Here is a 17,442-nt window from a genome sequence, read left to right as displayed (position 1 = left end):
GGAGACTTCCATCTTTTGCCTGGCTCTCCTTCAGAGTGGTATGGTGATATAAAAAGAGTTACTGCTAAGGAGTGGGGTCTTTTTGGACTATCTCACTATATGGAAGCTGTTTTCATCAAATTTCAATGTAAGTTGCTACAATAAAATATGTTTATCTTTTAATATACATACTGATCCCTGGTCTGTTTATGAGGTCTTGGGAAATGGTTGGAGAAGATGGTAGAACAATGTTTGGAGGCATTCTCATCTATACTATGAATCCTATGCTGATTTTATCTATGTTGGGGTAATTATGCACTCTCTATATTGTGTGCAGTGAAGTTACTAATTGAATTATTAGAGTCCTGAGATCTCACGATTGCTGTGGCACCTTTTGTGTATCTGCATGTGACACGTGTGGCACTTTATTCTAATACTTGGGGTAATATACTATGTTGAGATCTTTTTCTTTGAGGCATTTGAAGATTCTCTGGAGTATACCACCAATCTGATTCGGGGAGAAAGATTTATTGGGAAATCACTTGCAAGAATTTTTGGATATTTTTGGACTTTATTTTGGACTTTAGGTGTATGGGACTTTATATTTTTGATTATTTATTTAAGTTTGCTTACTATTATTATTATTATTATTTTTGTACTTCAGGGGAAGGAATGTTAAGTAACTTATTGGGGTTCTGGTAGAGGAAGTGAGTGCTAATTTTTGTATAGGTAAGTATAGCATGTTTGATATTTTTTCTTTAAAAAAACTAAGCCCTTAGAATCACTAAGTACGCAGTAAGGAAGGACCATACCTGGAGTTCAGCTTTAAAATATACCTCGTAATGGATCTTAGCAAGCTCTAATGCGCAGGGCCCTCTGTTTCCTCTTGTACCAAATTATATTGTACCTGTAGTGTCTACCTTAATTTTTTATTGCGCTGCGCAAACTGTTGGCACTATATAAATCCTGTATAATAATAGTAGGGTGGTAAAATTGGTTAAAACGGTGTCCTGTTCACCTCTACAGGTCATATATCTGAGGTCAAGTCATCATGTCCTCCAAAAATGACCTAAAAGGGAGGGCAGAGACATTTGTGTAATGTGTCAAAAGCCATGTGATGGAGCTTTCGTCTGATTCCTGTAGACACATCATGGATGGTGGAGGTCTGCTCAGTCACCACTTTGGGCAATTATTTAGGGAATGTTGTGTCCTTGTGGGAGGTGTGTGAAAGGACACAGTGTTTATACCAAGGACTCATCATTTTATGTTTTGTGTATATAACAGGCATGCTTCACATTTTCCAAGGTAAAGCCTACCATATATACAAGCATTTAGTATTCAATTGAGAATACTCTTAAGTCTAAAACCCCGGGAAAGGCTTACAGGTGTAACAAGCAAGACTTTTTACCAACATAATGCAGTGTGTTGGCAGGAGCTGGTCCTGATTGTTATTGTTGAGTTATTGGCCTGGAACAAGTATGCAGATAATGAATTGTGAATTTTCTCCAACCTTTGTGATCTGCATACATGTTCCAGACCAGTGGCTCGTGGATAATTATTTTCATTAGGTCAGCATAACAGCCGGGAGATTCTCAGAAGGTAAACCCAATGGCAACCCATAATATTTTCAGAAGAAATACCCAATGGAATACACAATACTCTCAGGACAGATGTTCTTTTTTAGATATATGTAGTGGAAGCTTTCAAGCCATTGAACCTTTTTTTTCTGGTAAAGTGAATCTAAAGTCAACAAGGACGCAGGATACCTGCTATAAGCTCCTGACACATTGGCACCAGGTTCAAATTCAGAGAAGCCTTATTCTTCCTGAGTTTTACCTGTTGACTCTGGTTCACCAGTTCCATAGAGGAAGGGGTGCAGGGGCTCTAAAATTGGAGCAGAGTGTCCAAAGTCCACAGGTCTCCACAGTGTTCTGCAAGATAAATGATGGTATATGCAGACCCTACGTACATTGCAGGATGAGAGCACTCTTTAGATTATATAGAAAATGTTAATTGATTTATGATTGTTATGGCCAGGGCCAGTGCTGGACTATTTTCAAGACCAGCTACTTGCACCCCCCCCCCCCGACAGGTGGGGGGAGGTAGTGGGACAGGTGGGGCAAGTAGGAAGGGGGCAGTGAGACAGGTGGGGGCCGTGAGACAGTTGGGGGGTCATGAGACAGGTGCGGGGTCGTGAGACAGGAGGAGGGGGGCAGTGGGACAGGAGGAGGGGGGGCAGTGGGACAGGAGAGGGGGCAGTGGGACAGGAGAGGGCAGTGGGACAGGAGAGGGCAGTGGGACAGGAGGGAGGCAGTGGAACAGGAGGGGGGCAGTGGAACAGGAGGGGGGAAGTGGAACAGGAGGGGAGCAGCTATATGGGCCATAAAGCAGAATGTCAGTGCTGCAGAACTCAGTGAGTAAAGCATGAGTTATGGTAGAGATACCTTACTGTTCATACAACAAATAAAAATGAGGACTTAATATTGATGTGTCCTCCCACCCAGGATTTGGAGATGAGCTCCCTTACCTGGCCCTTTTGTTGTCTATGGCACTGCATAGCACCCATTCCATGGGGCTGGCACTGGAGAAGCTCTGCCCAGCCCATGTCCAGCTGAAAGCGGCTGGCAGCATGCCATAGGCAGGGGTAGACTGACCATTTGGAAACTCGGGCACTGCCCGAGGGCCCTGGGTCAGTAGGGGGCCCCATGAGATGCCCTTGGTACCTTTTTCATAAGCTTTTTTGAGTTTGGGCAAGGACACAGGGGCCCCATGATCCCCTATTGCCCAGGGCCCCCATGAGTTGTCAGTCCGCTCCTGGCCATAGGTGATGAAGTTCAGGCTGGATGCCAGCACCGACCCGGTTAATTAGGAAGCCCAGCGTCCACTCTCAAAGGTGTCCTTTACTTCAGCCAGCTGCTTTTCCACCATGTGCTCAACTGGCTGAGGGGAGGCCAGGAACACTTTGCTGGGCTGAGCATGCAGCAGGTGTCCTGGAATGACCAGTACCAGCTCCATCCATAGCCTGCACAGTCCCCTTGCCTGCACCAGCTATCCTGTCCGAAGCTCCGGCAATATCATGCAGGGGTCACCCATCCAGAGAGGGCCGGTGCTTCCATAACAACCCAATGTGCTTCTATGGAGAGGGCAGAGGCTGGGTGTTCCCTCCCTTCTGAATACAAACACTCACTGTGTGATTGGGACATCGCTGCCCCCCCACCAGCACCGCCTTTGCAAGTGGCTGCATGGCTGGGGATTTTACTGCCCCCCATCATGGTGCCATAAGGAGGCTGCTTAAGCTGCCTTATGGGAGCGCCGGCCCTGGCTAGTGATCCCTAGGTTGCTGCCTAGTTTGCCTAGTGGTAGCGCCAGCCCTGCCCACGGCCTTATAAATGCACACAGTGTTGGCAAATCGGGAGGATCCTTACACCACTAAACTGGTGTGGAAGCCCAGAAAAAAGACAGTTTGGTATTTGTGGCTTTGGAGTTCTTAAGCTGGTCATAGATGGCTTGAGACTGGAGCCATGGGTGGCCCTGTAAACGCCACCACATTGGCTGAGCCTGATGGAAAATTATTGGCCAAACAGTTGCTGCATCCTATCAGGTATTCAAACAGCTGCTGAATAGCTGATTACCATCGATTGGGGAATTCATTGATTTCTCACATTCAACCCGTGGGGCTGAACAAAAGAAATTGAGACTTGTATGGCTAGTCTAAGACGGTGTCACTAACTGCAGTCTATTTATTTAGTTTCTTACCTCTGAGATTTAACTTTTCAATCGGTTCTCCATGGCCAGCCTCTTTATTTTTAAAATATGATATTGAGGTATCTTTAAAAACAAACCAATATTGCTTGTAAGCTTTCAAAGTTAACTTTTTGGCTCTGAAAAACAAAGAAAAATGTGTTATCAGTCACACTATTCATCATGCCAACATAGAGACAAATGATTTGTGGTTCTGGTGTCCTTATGTAAGCGCTGTCGTGCCAAACCTCACCCAGTTTGAGAATGATACCTATTCTCCTAGACCAGGAGTGTCAAACTCAGTTTACAACTGTAGTCTGTTTCCTGAGAAACATCCCCCACTATTCATGTGATCCTTATCAGCTTCTAATTGGGGCGGAGTTGAATGCTCATTTGAGCATCTCCCTATAAATTTAGATCAGCTCATGGGGGGAGATCACTGATGGGGGGCACAGCCTCTGATGGGGGTGCTGCTTGTGATCGAGTGCTGCGTTGAAGGAGTGCGGTGCAGTTAAACACAGCAGTTAGACACAACAACAGCAAGAAACTCTACTGCATGCTGGACAGACTGCAAGCAAACACCCTGGGAAACATCTCTTACAAGTCTGAGTCCCACTCTGTGTACCTTTATATAATACGCCCCTCTTCTCCTTATCATATTACTATCCTCTGTTCCCAAATCTCATTTTTTTACCCCTCTGCTCCACCCCAGAACTTGTACATCTCCCCCTCATTGCTATCATCTCCCTACTATTGCTCTCATCACCTCCCCAAAATGGCTCTTCCACTCCTCCTTCTCATTTTCCTCTCCTCCGTTCCCAAAATCCATTCACTATATCCCTCTGCTTCTTCCAATCATTTGTATATTGTGTCCTCACTGCTTCCTTCACCCCTCTACGGCACCCACCACCTCCTCCTATTACTCCACTCTCACACTGACCTGAACACCTCCACTAGTAATTTCTCATGCTCCTGCACATCCCGCTCCCATGCCACCTTTCTCACCCTTCTCCTCCTCCTAACTGCGGGGGACATCTTCCCGAATCCTGGGCCTCCACCACCTCCCTCACCCGCACAACACCCTCCCGCCTCCACGTCCCGCCGCAACCCCCGCAACTTAGTATCTGTCCCCCTGCTCCCTAAAATCTCCCCCCGTTTTCATGTGCACTCCTGAATGCCCAATCGGTGTGCAACAAGCTTACCGCCATCCACGACCTCTTTGTTTCCCGCTCCCTCAACCTCCTAGCGATCACAGAAACCTGAATCCAGGCCACTGACTCTACGTCCCCTGCTGCACTCTCCTACGGAGGTCTCACCTGGACCCACTCACCCAGGCCCAACGGTCGTAAAGGTGGTGGGGTTGGTCTGCTCCTGTCACCGCAGAGCACCTTCCGAGTCCTCCCAAACCCCCCTTCTCTATCCTTCTCCTCCTTCGAGGCCCACTGCGTCCGACTATTCTCCCCAACCCCCCTGAAGATTGCTGTGATATACCGGCCTCCTGGATCCATACCCCGCTTCCTGGATGACTTTTCCTCCTGGCTACCCTTCTTCCTCTCCTCTGAGCAACCCACCATCATCCTTGGGGATTTCAACATCCCTGTCAACCTCGACAACCTGGACACATCCCATCTCCTCCACTTAACCTCCTCCTTTGCACTTGCACAGTGCATACAATCCACCACCGACTCCAACGGTAATATTCTTGATCTTGTCTTCTCCAACCGCTGTGCTCCCCACAACCTCACTAACACCCCCTTCCCTCTCTCTGACCACAACCTGATTACCTTCTCTATCTCCTCATCCTCCAATGCCTACCCCTCCAAATGTCACACTACTACCAGCCGTAACCTCCGCAACCTTAACCCTGCCCCCCTCCACTCTGCAGCTGAGCAACTCCATGACAGCATCCTCCCCCTGTCCTGCCCTGACTTGGCTATGACTGCCTACAACAACGCGCTGTCAACAGCCCTTGACTCACTAGCGCCTTTAACCACACGCAACATCAGACCCCGACCGTTCCAGCCCTGGCAGACTGATCACTCCAAAACCCTCAAACGACACAGTCGTGCCCTGGAGCGACTATGGCGCAAAACCAAATCCCAACAAGCCTTCACCCGCTACAAATCTGCCTTCCACACCTACATCTCCTCCCTCCACGCAGCCAAACAAGCCTACTTCCTGACCCTCATCAAGACCTTCTCCTCCAATCCTCGCCGACTCTTCTCCACCTTCAACTCTCTACTCTCTCTACCCCCACCTCCACCCAGCACCTCACTCACCGCCCTTGAAATTGCCAATCACATCAAAAACAAGATTGACACAATTCGCAAGGACATCGCCGCAACTCACACGCCCTCTCAACCCGTCCTCTCTCACACAGCTACCCCCTCATCCCCCCTCCCCTTCGACATAACCCGCAGGGACTTTGTCGCTGCTCAAACTCCCTCCAACCATATTCCCCCTCACTCAACTACCCCCTCATCACCCCTCTCCCACGGCCCCACCACTGCTCTGACCTCCACTTCCACCCCACCCTACATTCCTCATACTGAAGCTCCCCCCAACACTCCTTTGACCTTACTACCATCGAGGAAGTCTCCAAGATCCTCTCTGATGCCCGCCTCACCACCTGCCCCCTCGACCCTATCCCCTCACAACTCCTATAACCTTCCTCCCCCTCCATCCTACGCTCCCTCACCCACATCTTCAATCTCTCCCTCTCCTCAGGCACTTTCCCCTCCCCTCTGAAACATGCACACATCACCCCCATACTTAAAAAGCCCTCCCTGGACCCCAATGACCCGAACAACCTCAGACCCATCTCCCTGCTCCCATTTACATCTAAACTCCTCGAGCGCCTCGTCTACACCCGCCTATGCTCTCACCTCAACGACAACCACCTCCTCGATCCCCTACAGTCCGGCTTCCGTCCCCTACACTCCACCGAAACCGCCATACTCAAACTCTCCAACGACCTGCTAACCGCCAAAGCTAATGGCCACTACTCAGTGCTCCTACTCCTTGACCTCTCTGCGGCCTTCGACACAGTCGACCACCCCCTCCTCCTCAAAAAACGACACTCCCTCGGCCTCAGAGATTCTGCTCTCTCCTGGCTCTCATCCTACCTGTCACAACGCTCCTTCAACGTTACCTATAACGCTACCACCTCCCCCTCACTCCCCCTCTCTGTTGGGGTCGCTCAAGGCTCTGTCCTCGGGCCCCTTCTCTTCTCCATCTACACCTCCTCCCTTGGCCAACTCATACACTCTCACGGCTTCAACTACCACCTCTATGCAGATGGCACACAAATCTATCTCTCAACCCCCCACCTCACCCCCTCGGTCTCTGCCCGAATCACACACCTGCTGAGCGACATATCAGACTGGATGTCGCTCCACTTCCTTAACTGAACCTCTCCAAAACCGAGTTTCTTGTCTTCCCCCCAGCCCGGACACCACCCCCCATTGACTTCTCCATCACATCCAACAACACCACCACCATCAAACCCGCCCTGCAGGCCAGAGTACTTGGTGTAATTCTGGACTCCAACCTATCCTTCCAGCCCCAAGTCCAATCTTTAACAAACTCGTGCAGACTCCACCTCCGCAACATCGCCAAAATCTGCACGTTCCTAACCCCAGAAACCACTAAACAGCTCATCCACTCCCTCATCATATCACGACTCGACTACTGCAACTCCCTCCTCACTGGCCTGCCTCGCCGCTGGCTATCCCCGCTTCAGTCCATCCTGAATACGGCTGCCAGACTCATTCACCTTTCCAACCGCTCCATCTCCGCCACCCCCCTCTGCCAATCCCTCCACTGGCTTCCGATTGCGCAACGGATCAAATTCAAAATCCTAACGCTGACGTACAAAGCTGTCCACCATACTGCCCCGAACTACATCACCGACCTAATATCCAAGTACCACCCAACACGCACACTCCGCTCCTCACAAGACCTCCTTCTCTCTAGTTCCCTGGTCTCCTCCTCCCATGCCCGCCTCCAGGACTTCTCCAGGGTGTCACCCATCCTCTGGAACTCCCTGCCCCAACCCATCAGACTATCACCTACTCTCCTTTCCTTTAGGCGCACCCTGAAAACCCATCTCTTCAGGGAAGCCTACCTCACCCCCTGCTAACCTGCCGACCTCCTCCACTCTTCCTACCACTCCATCCCCCACAGCTATCTCCTCCTGTGCCACCATCCCCTCCCTCCTAGATTGTAAGCTTGAAAGAGCAGGGCCCTCGATCCCCTCATGTTTTGCATTGTATTGGTATTGTTCTGTCACATGTTCTGTCCCCCTTTGTAATGTACAGCGCTGAGCGAACTATTGGCGCTTTATAAATACTGTATAATAATAATAATTGCGGGTCACATCAGCCTTCCTTGTTACCCTCAAAGGGCCGGTTGTATCTGTAATACTAGATGTCTAGAGCACCCCACCCTCCCTTTCATCACAGTGCACCACCCAGGGGTGTATTTAACACAAGGCAAACAAGGAACTTAAGAGATGGAAGAAAGGACACTCGCAATGGGAATCAGGTGGAATTTGAGAGAGGCTGCTTGATGGTGTAAGTAGAGCCTGACTCTCGTTCCCAGGGATGTTTGGAGTTGTGCAGATGAGTGTCTTTCTTTCTATCTATATATGCGGGGGCAGGGGTGTTGTTGGTCAATGTTCGGCTCTCTCTGTGGGAGGGGGAAGGGGGGGGTGTTGGTCGGTGTCCGTAGGGGCAGAAGATTTTTCTGTTGCCTAGGGCAGCACAAAACCTAAATACACCACTGGCACCACCCTTTCATTTGTTGCTGCCAGGAAGAAGCTGGAGGTGGAGCTGGGAAGCAGAAAGTGCAGGGTCTGGAGGAGGACCAAAGGAGGGCTGGAGTCAGCTGCTGAAGTCTGCAAGGGAGGTGAAGACAAGGTGGTGCTGCGACTGCACAGAGACATGCAGGATCTGTAGGAGGAGTTCTGTCCTCCACTCTGCTGCCAATTGCTGTGACCAAGGGTGGGGGGTTGCTGAAATGAGCCTCTGTGGCTGCATAGAGAAGGGCAGAATCTGGCAGAGGAGATCTGTCCTCCTCTCTTCTGTTGACTGCTGAGACAAGGTGGAGATGAGGGAGTGCCACAGCTGCAGGAGAGGTTTGAGGGCCACATGAAATGGCCTGGAGGGCCGGGTTTGGCCCTTGGGCCTTGTGTTTGACACCTGTGCCCTAAGGCCCAAGTGATGGGCATGTTAATGCATGCATGGAATTTGTGGTTTCCCCTCTGCACACTGATTAAACGGACCTCCAGGAATTATTTGTATTGCCTACCTACATTGATCCGGCCTTGAGCAATGTGTCACATCTGATAGGCTGCTGTTACAATAATAGCTGTGATCGTCTGGGTTCTGCTGGGGTTCTGAGCGAGGAGCTTTCCTTTGTGTACAATAATTAAAGCTGAACTCCAGAACTGATCTTTATTGCAGTCCAGCTTGCCCAATGTAAGTATATACCCCATATCTCATACCTGATGGGCCAATGGGGAGGCTCACAGTCATTGTAGCAGTCGGTGCCACTATAGCCACAATCTTCTAGGTTCTTTTGGACTGACCACAGGGGCTCGCTTGGCAGTAAAAACAGAATTTGTATTGAAGTCATGACCCAAAGATACAAGCTGCCCAGCAGGAGAACACCCGACTGGAACCAGTGCCGGGACAAAGTCATCTAGAGCCCAGGGTGAAACTGCCAAATTGTGCCCCCCCTCCAAGAAGTATGGGCATCATTATAATCCCCCCCCCCCAAAAAAAGAGTGCTAATCTGCATGCGCACCCCCTAAGCATAAATTCCCCCTCCTCCCAGTACAAATCCACCCTGCTGCTGCAATCCCCCATTCCTGCAAAATCTTTGCCCCCACCATGCCCCCCAGCTCAAATCCTCTCTCTCCCCATATGCCCCCATCACAAATCCTTTCCCCTTTCTAGCACAAACACTCTACCCAGGGGCGGGCTGACAACTCATGGGGCCCCCGGGCAATAGGGGATCATGGGGCCCCTGTGTCCTTGCCCAAACTCAAAAACGCCTAAGAAAAAAGTACCAGGGGCATCTCATGGGGCCCCCTACTGACCCGGGGCCCTCAGGCAGTGCCCGAGCTTCCAAATGGTCAGTCCGCCCCTGACTCTACCCCTAAAATTTCCCCACTGAGCACAAATGCTCCCCCCTCATCTCCCCCTCCCAGCACAAATTCCCCCCACCCCCCCAGGGTCCCAGCCTGGCATAAACCCCCCCCCAAAAAATAAAAAATCACCTCCTAGCACAGATTTTCACTCCCACCATAATACATTTATATCACAACTCCCCCCACAAATCTCCCCTCCTAGCACAAATCCTCTTCCTCCTTCCCCCCTCCCAACACAAATCCCCCCAAACACCACTCCTAACACACCGCCCATAATTTTCCCCCTAGAACAATTCTTAACCCCTGCTGCCCCACAAATTCCCCCTCTCAACACAAATCCCCTCCCCCTAACCTTCTTGTGGTGCCCCCCACCTCACATAATACCACAGTGCCCAGGGCAGCCATCCCTCCTGCCTACCCCTTGTTCCAGCCCTCTGGGAACACTCACAGTTCAGAACAGTAATGCAGAGCGGAGCGGGTCCAGTGTGCCAACAGCGTCTGTCCCTGAGGGTGAAATGTGGCTTGCCCAATTGGGAGGATTCCTGAAAAGAATAGCTTCTTCCTATCCTGTCCCTACCTTGTCGTATCGCTAGTCACTTTTCCTGACAAATAAGTTATCTGTCCCTGCACTGCCCACTCGCAAAATATGTGCCAAGCCTAGGAGCCAGGGTCTTAAATATTATTATTATTATACAGGACTTATGTAGCGTCAACAGTTTGCTCAGCGCTTTACAATATAACGGGAGACAATACAGCAACAGTACAATTCAATACAAGAGGGATAGGAGGGCCTGATCCTGGGAGCTTACAATCTAGGAGACAAACTCTGACTGACCCAAGATGGCCACCAGAGTCACATGGGGCAGCAGCATCCAACAGGATCGCTTCCCCAGTGACCCAGGAAACAAGGATTAAGTTCCTCCTGATTTCCTCTCCTCCTGCGTTTGAGTGCCACCTACAGTGGAGAAAGGAGACTGCACCTGCCTACACACATTCAGTGAACATAAGGTGTTCTCTGATTGGATGAGGCATAAAAGAGGGGTGGTGATGTCACATTCCCCACCTCGCCCAATCAAAAATGCAAGGTGTTCTATGAATGGTGGCAGTGCCAAATGAGCAAATCCTTGTTTTCAGCATGCAGAGGGGAAGCCAGCCTCAGGATCTGAAAGATCACTGGCCATCACTGCAACACCAACTACTACAATGACCATCGGCCTCACCAGCGGTCCATCAGGTCCATACTTTATATTGTGCCAAGCTGGACCAATGTAACCATGCAATAAAGATCATACCAGGAGCTCAGCCTTAGTTTACTGACGTGGCCCTTACTATTAAGCAGGGCAGACAGAAGCTGAATACATGCAATAGTATGAGGTACTATATGGCCACCATTTTTTAATGGTTGAACTGGATGGACTTTGTCTTTTTTCAGCCAGACAAACTATGTAACTATATGTAACTATGTAACTATGTACATTACAAACACTTACCTAAAAAGTTTTAGGTTATCAGCAAGTTTGGGTATGTCTGTGATATCCTCCTAATAATATAATAATAAAAAAAAAATCATATAGAGGGATGTAAAATATAAAATACATTTTTGTAACTGGATCATAATGGGAAGGGAGTTTTCATCAGAGCCTGGTGAAAGTATGCTGACTTTCATCATCCAATCAGGTTCCTGCAAAAATGTTTTTTTTTTATCTTCCTTGCAGGTGATTGAGTATTCTTTGCAAACCGAAATTTCCCCACATTAACTAAGCTCTGGTAAAAATTCCCTTGCAAAGTGCAAATTTACTTGCAAAGCGAACAGCCTATTGATCTAAATCAACCCCATTGGGGGAGGTTTACTAAAGCAGGCCATACATGGGTCAAATTCCGAGTGATTTTTCGATCGAAAATCAAAAACATTGTTAATCTGTAATCCGATGGTGCCACCAATGATCTCGAAAATCGGTCATTGAATGCAGGGTCACTATATCTGGTCTCCCCAGACCCCGCATTCACTATATCTGGTCTCCCCGGACCCCGCATTCACTATATCTGGTCTCCCAGAATTTGCATTTACTATATCTGGTCTCCCTGGACCCTGCATTCACTATATCTGGTCTCCCCGGACCCTGCATTCACTATATCTGGTCTCCCAGGACTCCGCATTCACTATATCTGGTCTCCCCAGAACCCGCATTCACTATATCTGGTCTCCCCAGAACCCGCATTCACTATATCTGGTCTCCCCGGACCCTGCATTCACTATATCTGGTCTCCCCGGACCCTGCATTCACTATATCTGGTCTCCCCGGACCCTGCATTCACTATATCTGGTCTCCCCAGAATTTGCATTCACTATATCTGGTCTCCCTGGACCCTGCATTCACTATATCTGGTCTCCCCAGAATTTGCATTCACTATGTCTGGTCTCCCTGGACCCTGCATTCACTATATCTGGTCTCCCCGGACCCCACATTCACTATATCTGGTCTCCCCGGACCCCGCATTCACTATATCTGGTCTCCCCGGACCCTGCATTCACTATATTCGGTCTCCCCGGACCCCGCATTCACTATATCTGGTCTCCCCGGACCCCGCATTCACTATATTCGGTCTCCCCAGACCCTGTATTCACTATATTCGGTCTCCCCGGACCCTGCATTCACTATATCCGGTCTCCCCAAAACCCTGAATTCACTATATCTGGTCTCCCTGGGCCCTGCATTCACTATATCCAGTCTCCCCAAAACCCTGCATTCACTATATCCGGTCTCCCCAAAACCCTGCATTCACTATATCTGTTCTCCCCGAACCCTGCATTCACTATATCTGGTCTCCCCGGACCCTGCATTCACTATATCTGTTCTCCCCGAACCCTGCATTCACTATATCTGGTCTCCCAGGACCCTGCATTCACTATATCTGGTCTCCCCGGACCTTGCATTCACTGTATCCGCTCTCCCTGGACCCTGCATTCACTATATCCGGTCTCCCCGGACCCTGCATTCACTATATGTGGTCTCCCAGGACCCGGCATTCACTATATCTGGTCTCCCCGGACCTTGCATTCACTGTATCCGCTCTCCCCAGACCCTGCATTCACTATATCCGGTCTCCCAGGACCCTGCATTCACTGTATCCGGTCTCCCCGGACCCTGCATTCACTATATCTGGTCTCCCCAGACCCTGCATTCAGAGCCATGCAAAGCAGTGTGCCTACAGTGAAGCAGACACACAACCCCCATAGTGAAACAGCACACAGTTAACCCTTTCATCGTCCCACATGTTAACCCCTTCCTGCCCAGTGCCATTAGTACAGTGTCAGTGTTTTTATTAGCACTGATCACTGTATTGCTGTCACTGGGGATGTCAGTTACACCAAGACAGTTCCCCCCAGTGTCAGAATGCCACTGCAGTCCTTCTAAAAGTCGCTGATCGCCGCCATTATCAGTAAAAAAAAATTCCAGTATATATACCGCCATTTGTTGACGCTATAACTTTCACGTAAAACAATTAATTTACACATATTGGGATTTTTTTTTAGCAAAGACATGTAGAAGAATACATTTTGGCCTAAATTTATGGTGAAATTTGTTTTTTTAAATTTTTTCACTGGACATGTTTAATAGCAAAAACCCAAAAATATTGTTTTTTTTCCTCAAAATTGTCGGCATTTTTTTTATTTATAGCGCGAAAAATGCACAGGTGATCAAATACCACTGACAGAAAGCTCTACTTGTGGGGAAAAAGGCCGTAAATTTCATTTGGATGCAGCGTTGCATGACCGCACAATTGTCAGTTAAAGTAGTGCAGCATCGTATTGTAAAAAATGGCCTGGTCAGGAGGGGGGGGGGGGGGAATCAGTTCCCCCCCCCAGTCTCAGAATTTCCTGCTATGAGTTGCTGATCACCACCATTACTAGTACAAAAAAAAATTCCAGTAAATATACCACCATTTGTAGACGCTAAAACTTTTACATAAACTAATTAATTTTCAGCAAAGACATGAAGCAGAATACATTTTGGCCTAAATTTATGATGAAATTAGATTTTTACTTTTTTTTTTACTGGACGTGTTTAATAGCAAAAAGGGAGAACATGCAAACTCCATGCAGGAGGTGCAATGGTTTGGAATTGAACCTATGATCCAATTACTGCAAGACAGAAGTGCTAACCACTAAGCCACTGTGCCGCCCACATTTAATATAGTAGCATACAAATAGAAAAGACCAAACATTTGAAAGTCAAATTAAAATTTACATTAATGCACACAATAATAGCTGAAAATATAAATCCACTGGAAAAAAAAGCCCCATACCATCCCTTTAGTCCAGGGTAAACACCTACCAATATCTTGTTGGACTTTCCTCCTTCCAGTGCGACCTCTAAGTTGGAAAGTGCAGCTTCTACTTCATCGGTTTCCCCCTCTGTGGTTAATTCATAGGACTCATTTGATACTGATAACTTGCTTATGTGATACTATATTGGATAAAGAAGAAAGAGATTGGTTATCGGTACCAGGGGCGGACTGACAACTCATGGGGTCCCCGGGCAATAGGGGATCATGGGGCCCCTGTGTCCTTGCCCAAACGCAAAAAAGCCTATGAAAAAGATACCAGGGGCATCTCATGGGGCCCCTACTGACCCCAGGCCCTCGGGCAGTGCCCGAGTTTCCAAATGGTCAGTCCGCCCCTGATCGGTACCATCTCTGAGACAAGACCCAGTCCAGACTGAGGTGGTGGCCACTATGGGGTGGCAGAAATGGGATTATTTTTTGCCTCAATATAAAAAAAAAATATGTCTGTTAAGAAAATTGGGGCAGAACAAGTGATCTCCCCACTGAGCTATTGTGTTCTGAAAGGAGGACCACCTCTCCCCCCCCCCCATCTGCCAGAACACACTGGTCCAGGGGCGGACTGACAACTCATGGGGCCCCTGGCAATTGGGGATCATGGGGTTCCTGTGTCCTTGCCCACACTCAAACCACACCTAAAAAAGCCTATCAAAAAGACTATAAAAGGTACCAGGGGCATCTCATGGGGCCCCCTAGTGACCCCGGGCCCCTGGCAATAGGGGATCATGGGGCCCCTGTGTCCTCACCCACACTCAAACCACACCCAAAAAAGCCTATGAAAAAGCCTATGAAAGGTACCAGGGGCTTGTCAAGGGGCCCCCTAGTGACCCCGGGCCCTTGGGAAGTGCCCAAATGGTCAGTCCACCCTGCACTGGTCAGTGCTCGCAGCCATTGGCTGCCAGGACTGATCAAATGTTGGTTTTCCAGCATGCCTGTTCGACAGAAGTCAACTGTTCGCTGGTGTACACATGGGCTGAACGTTGGACAGTTTCTGTTGAACCGACCGATACCAGACAATATTCGGTGTGTATGGGGCTTTGGTCAAAACAGCTGCAGCTGGACAGAGTTTTCAAACTTTCCTGATGGAAGGTAAAATAGCTTTTCAGTACACATACTGTAGCTCACTTCCATATGCCACACTGCCAGGATTCAGGCATGCTAACAGCCAAGGTGGTGGGAGTAGCAGAGCTCTGCTTGAGCTAAGAAGAATGGCCACAAATTGGGCTGCTGGCAGGGGAGGACCTGACAACCACTAAGAGAGATAGAGAATGGATTTACTTCATTACACAACCAAAGACAAGTACTTCTACATTAAAGAGGAGCATCAGCCAGGGTTCCAAAAACAAAAACTGTAGCTGCTGACTTTTAATAAGCAGACACTCACCTGTCCAAGAATCTATCGCAGTCCTCACTCAAGCCAGTTCTTTACTGGTCCTTGGGTCATGTAGGCCATGTAGGGGTCTGCCCAGATGGCTGTGTCACTCATTCACAGTCATCTGTGAATGAGAGACTACAAGTCCCAACAGCCTTAGCGGCTGTCAGCTTGTAGTCCTCAAAGAACTACCTCGGCACTGTGAAGCCTGACTGCATTGTGCCAAGTGTAAAGTTTGGTGGAGGGGGGATTATGGTGCGGGGTTGTTTTTCAGGGGTTGGGCTTGGCCCCCTAGTTCCAGTGAAGGGAACTCCTAAGGCATCAGCATACCAAGACATTTCGTGCTCCCAACTTTGTGGGAAGAGTTTGGGGATGGCCCCTTCCTGTTCCAACATGACTGCACACCACTGCACAAAGCAAGGTCCATAAAGACATGGAGGAGCCAGTTTGGGGTGGAGGAACTTGACTGTCCTGCACAGAGTCCTGACCTCAACCCCATAGAACACCTTTGGGATGAATCAGAGCGAAGACTGCGAGCCAGGCCTCCTCCCCGACATCAGTGCCTGACCTCACAAATGTGCTTCTGGAAGAATGGTCCAACCTTCCCATAGACACCCTCCTAAACCTTGTGGACGGCCTTCCCAGTCGAAGCTGTTATAGCTGCAAAGGGTGGGGCCAACTCAATATTGAACCCTACGGGCTAAGACTGGGGGGCCATTAAAGTTCGTGTGCGTGGAAAGGCAGGCGGCCCAATACTTGGGGCAATATCGTGTATGTATATAGTAATATATCCGGCAACTCGGTCACTTCTATGTAAGGATTTCATGGATCGTATATTTTTAATTGTGACTGAGTTACCGGCTACTATAGCCATTGGCTCCTGCTACTGTCAGTCAAATCCTGTGAGGAGAAAGCCGAGCCACACGCCGTGTGTCTATGGATGCACACAAACTGACTTGGGTGCAAGCCCACACGAATACCCCCTCAAGCATTGCGCTTGCTATGGGGGGCACTAAGACTGGGATGCCATTAAAGTTCATGTGCGTGTAAAGGCAGGCGGCCCAATATAGTGTATACTTCCTTTACATAGTGACTTCATGGTCCCTCTGCTGAGATCCTGAGAACGCTGAGGATTCCAACTCACATCAGAAGATGCTCCTGCACTATACTGGGGGATGATCCGGGATACCCAGTATTCTCTGGATCTTGTTGGAAGGATCGTAAAGTCACCCTCTCCAGTGCAGTGTAAGGTAAGTACTGTATATTTTTTGTTTTTTGTTTCTGCAGCATGGGGTGATTTTAGATGGGGGGGAGCACTATGTAATAAGTGGACCTTTCGGTTTAGTGCAAGCTCCACTGACTCCAAATCTGCTCCAACCTGATCATTGTATGGTATTGCAACCACCAGGGCCATGGATAAGGGGGTACCACCGGTCCTCCTGTACAGGGCCCAGGCCAGCAGGGGGGCCCAAGCAGCTGGGCGAATCGGAAGGGAGGTTGATCAGCACGGCAGGGAGGCATTTACTGGAACCGATCCCCTGTAAGGCTCTTTCTGCACCAACTGAAAACCAGCAGCTGAAAGCCACCAAGCCATAAGGGGATGGGTTCCAGAATTTGACCACCCCACCACGCAGCACCCATCACCCTCCCTGTTCACTCTACGCTTCCCCCTGCTGCGCAGGCCTTGCTTGTGTGCCCCCCACAGTGCTGCTGACTTTTTTCCTCTCCTTCCCACCGGCAGCTACAAGCACACAATAGGATCCTTCTGGATGGAGAGTGGGGGAGGGGTCCAGTAGATATGTCACATTTACCTGCCCCCTCAGTACTGATCACTCACTGTGTTCATTCATAG

At 49.2% G+C, this 17,442-nt stretch overlaps 1 protein-coding gene across 1 annotated transcript in view; it reads right to left on the bottom strand.

Annotated features, from left to right (window-relative positions):
- FERMT1 (FERM domain containing kindlin 1) overlaps nucleotides 1-17,442 on the bottom strand; it is a 100,497-nt gene that overhangs the window by 37,688 nt on the left and 45,367 nt on the right. Inside the window, exons 8-10 of the mRNA XM_089680626.1 lie at nucleotides 14,212-14,343; nucleotides 11,365-11,414; nucleotides 3,736-3,860 (exon numbers count right to left, since the gene is read on the bottom strand). Of these exons, the coding sequence (XP_089536752.1) occupies nucleotides 3,736-3,860; nucleotides 11,365-11,414; nucleotides 14,212-14,343 (307 nt within the window). The remainder of the gene's footprint in view (nucleotides 1-3,735; nucleotides 3,861-11,364; nucleotides 11,415-14,211; nucleotides 14,344-17,442) is intronic.

This window comes from Staurois parvus, unplaced genomic scaffold (genome assembly GCF_062004578.1).
Source record: "Staurois parvus isolate SC_StPar_1 unplaced genomic scaffold, SC_StPar_1.0 ptg000248l, whole genome shotgun sequence".
Taxonomy (NCBI): domain Eukaryota; kingdom Metazoa; phylum Chordata; class Amphibia; order Anura; family Ranidae; genus Staurois; species Staurois parvus.
Note: the sequence above shows the minus strand (reverse complement) of the source record. Positions and strands in the feature narration are given on the sequence as shown.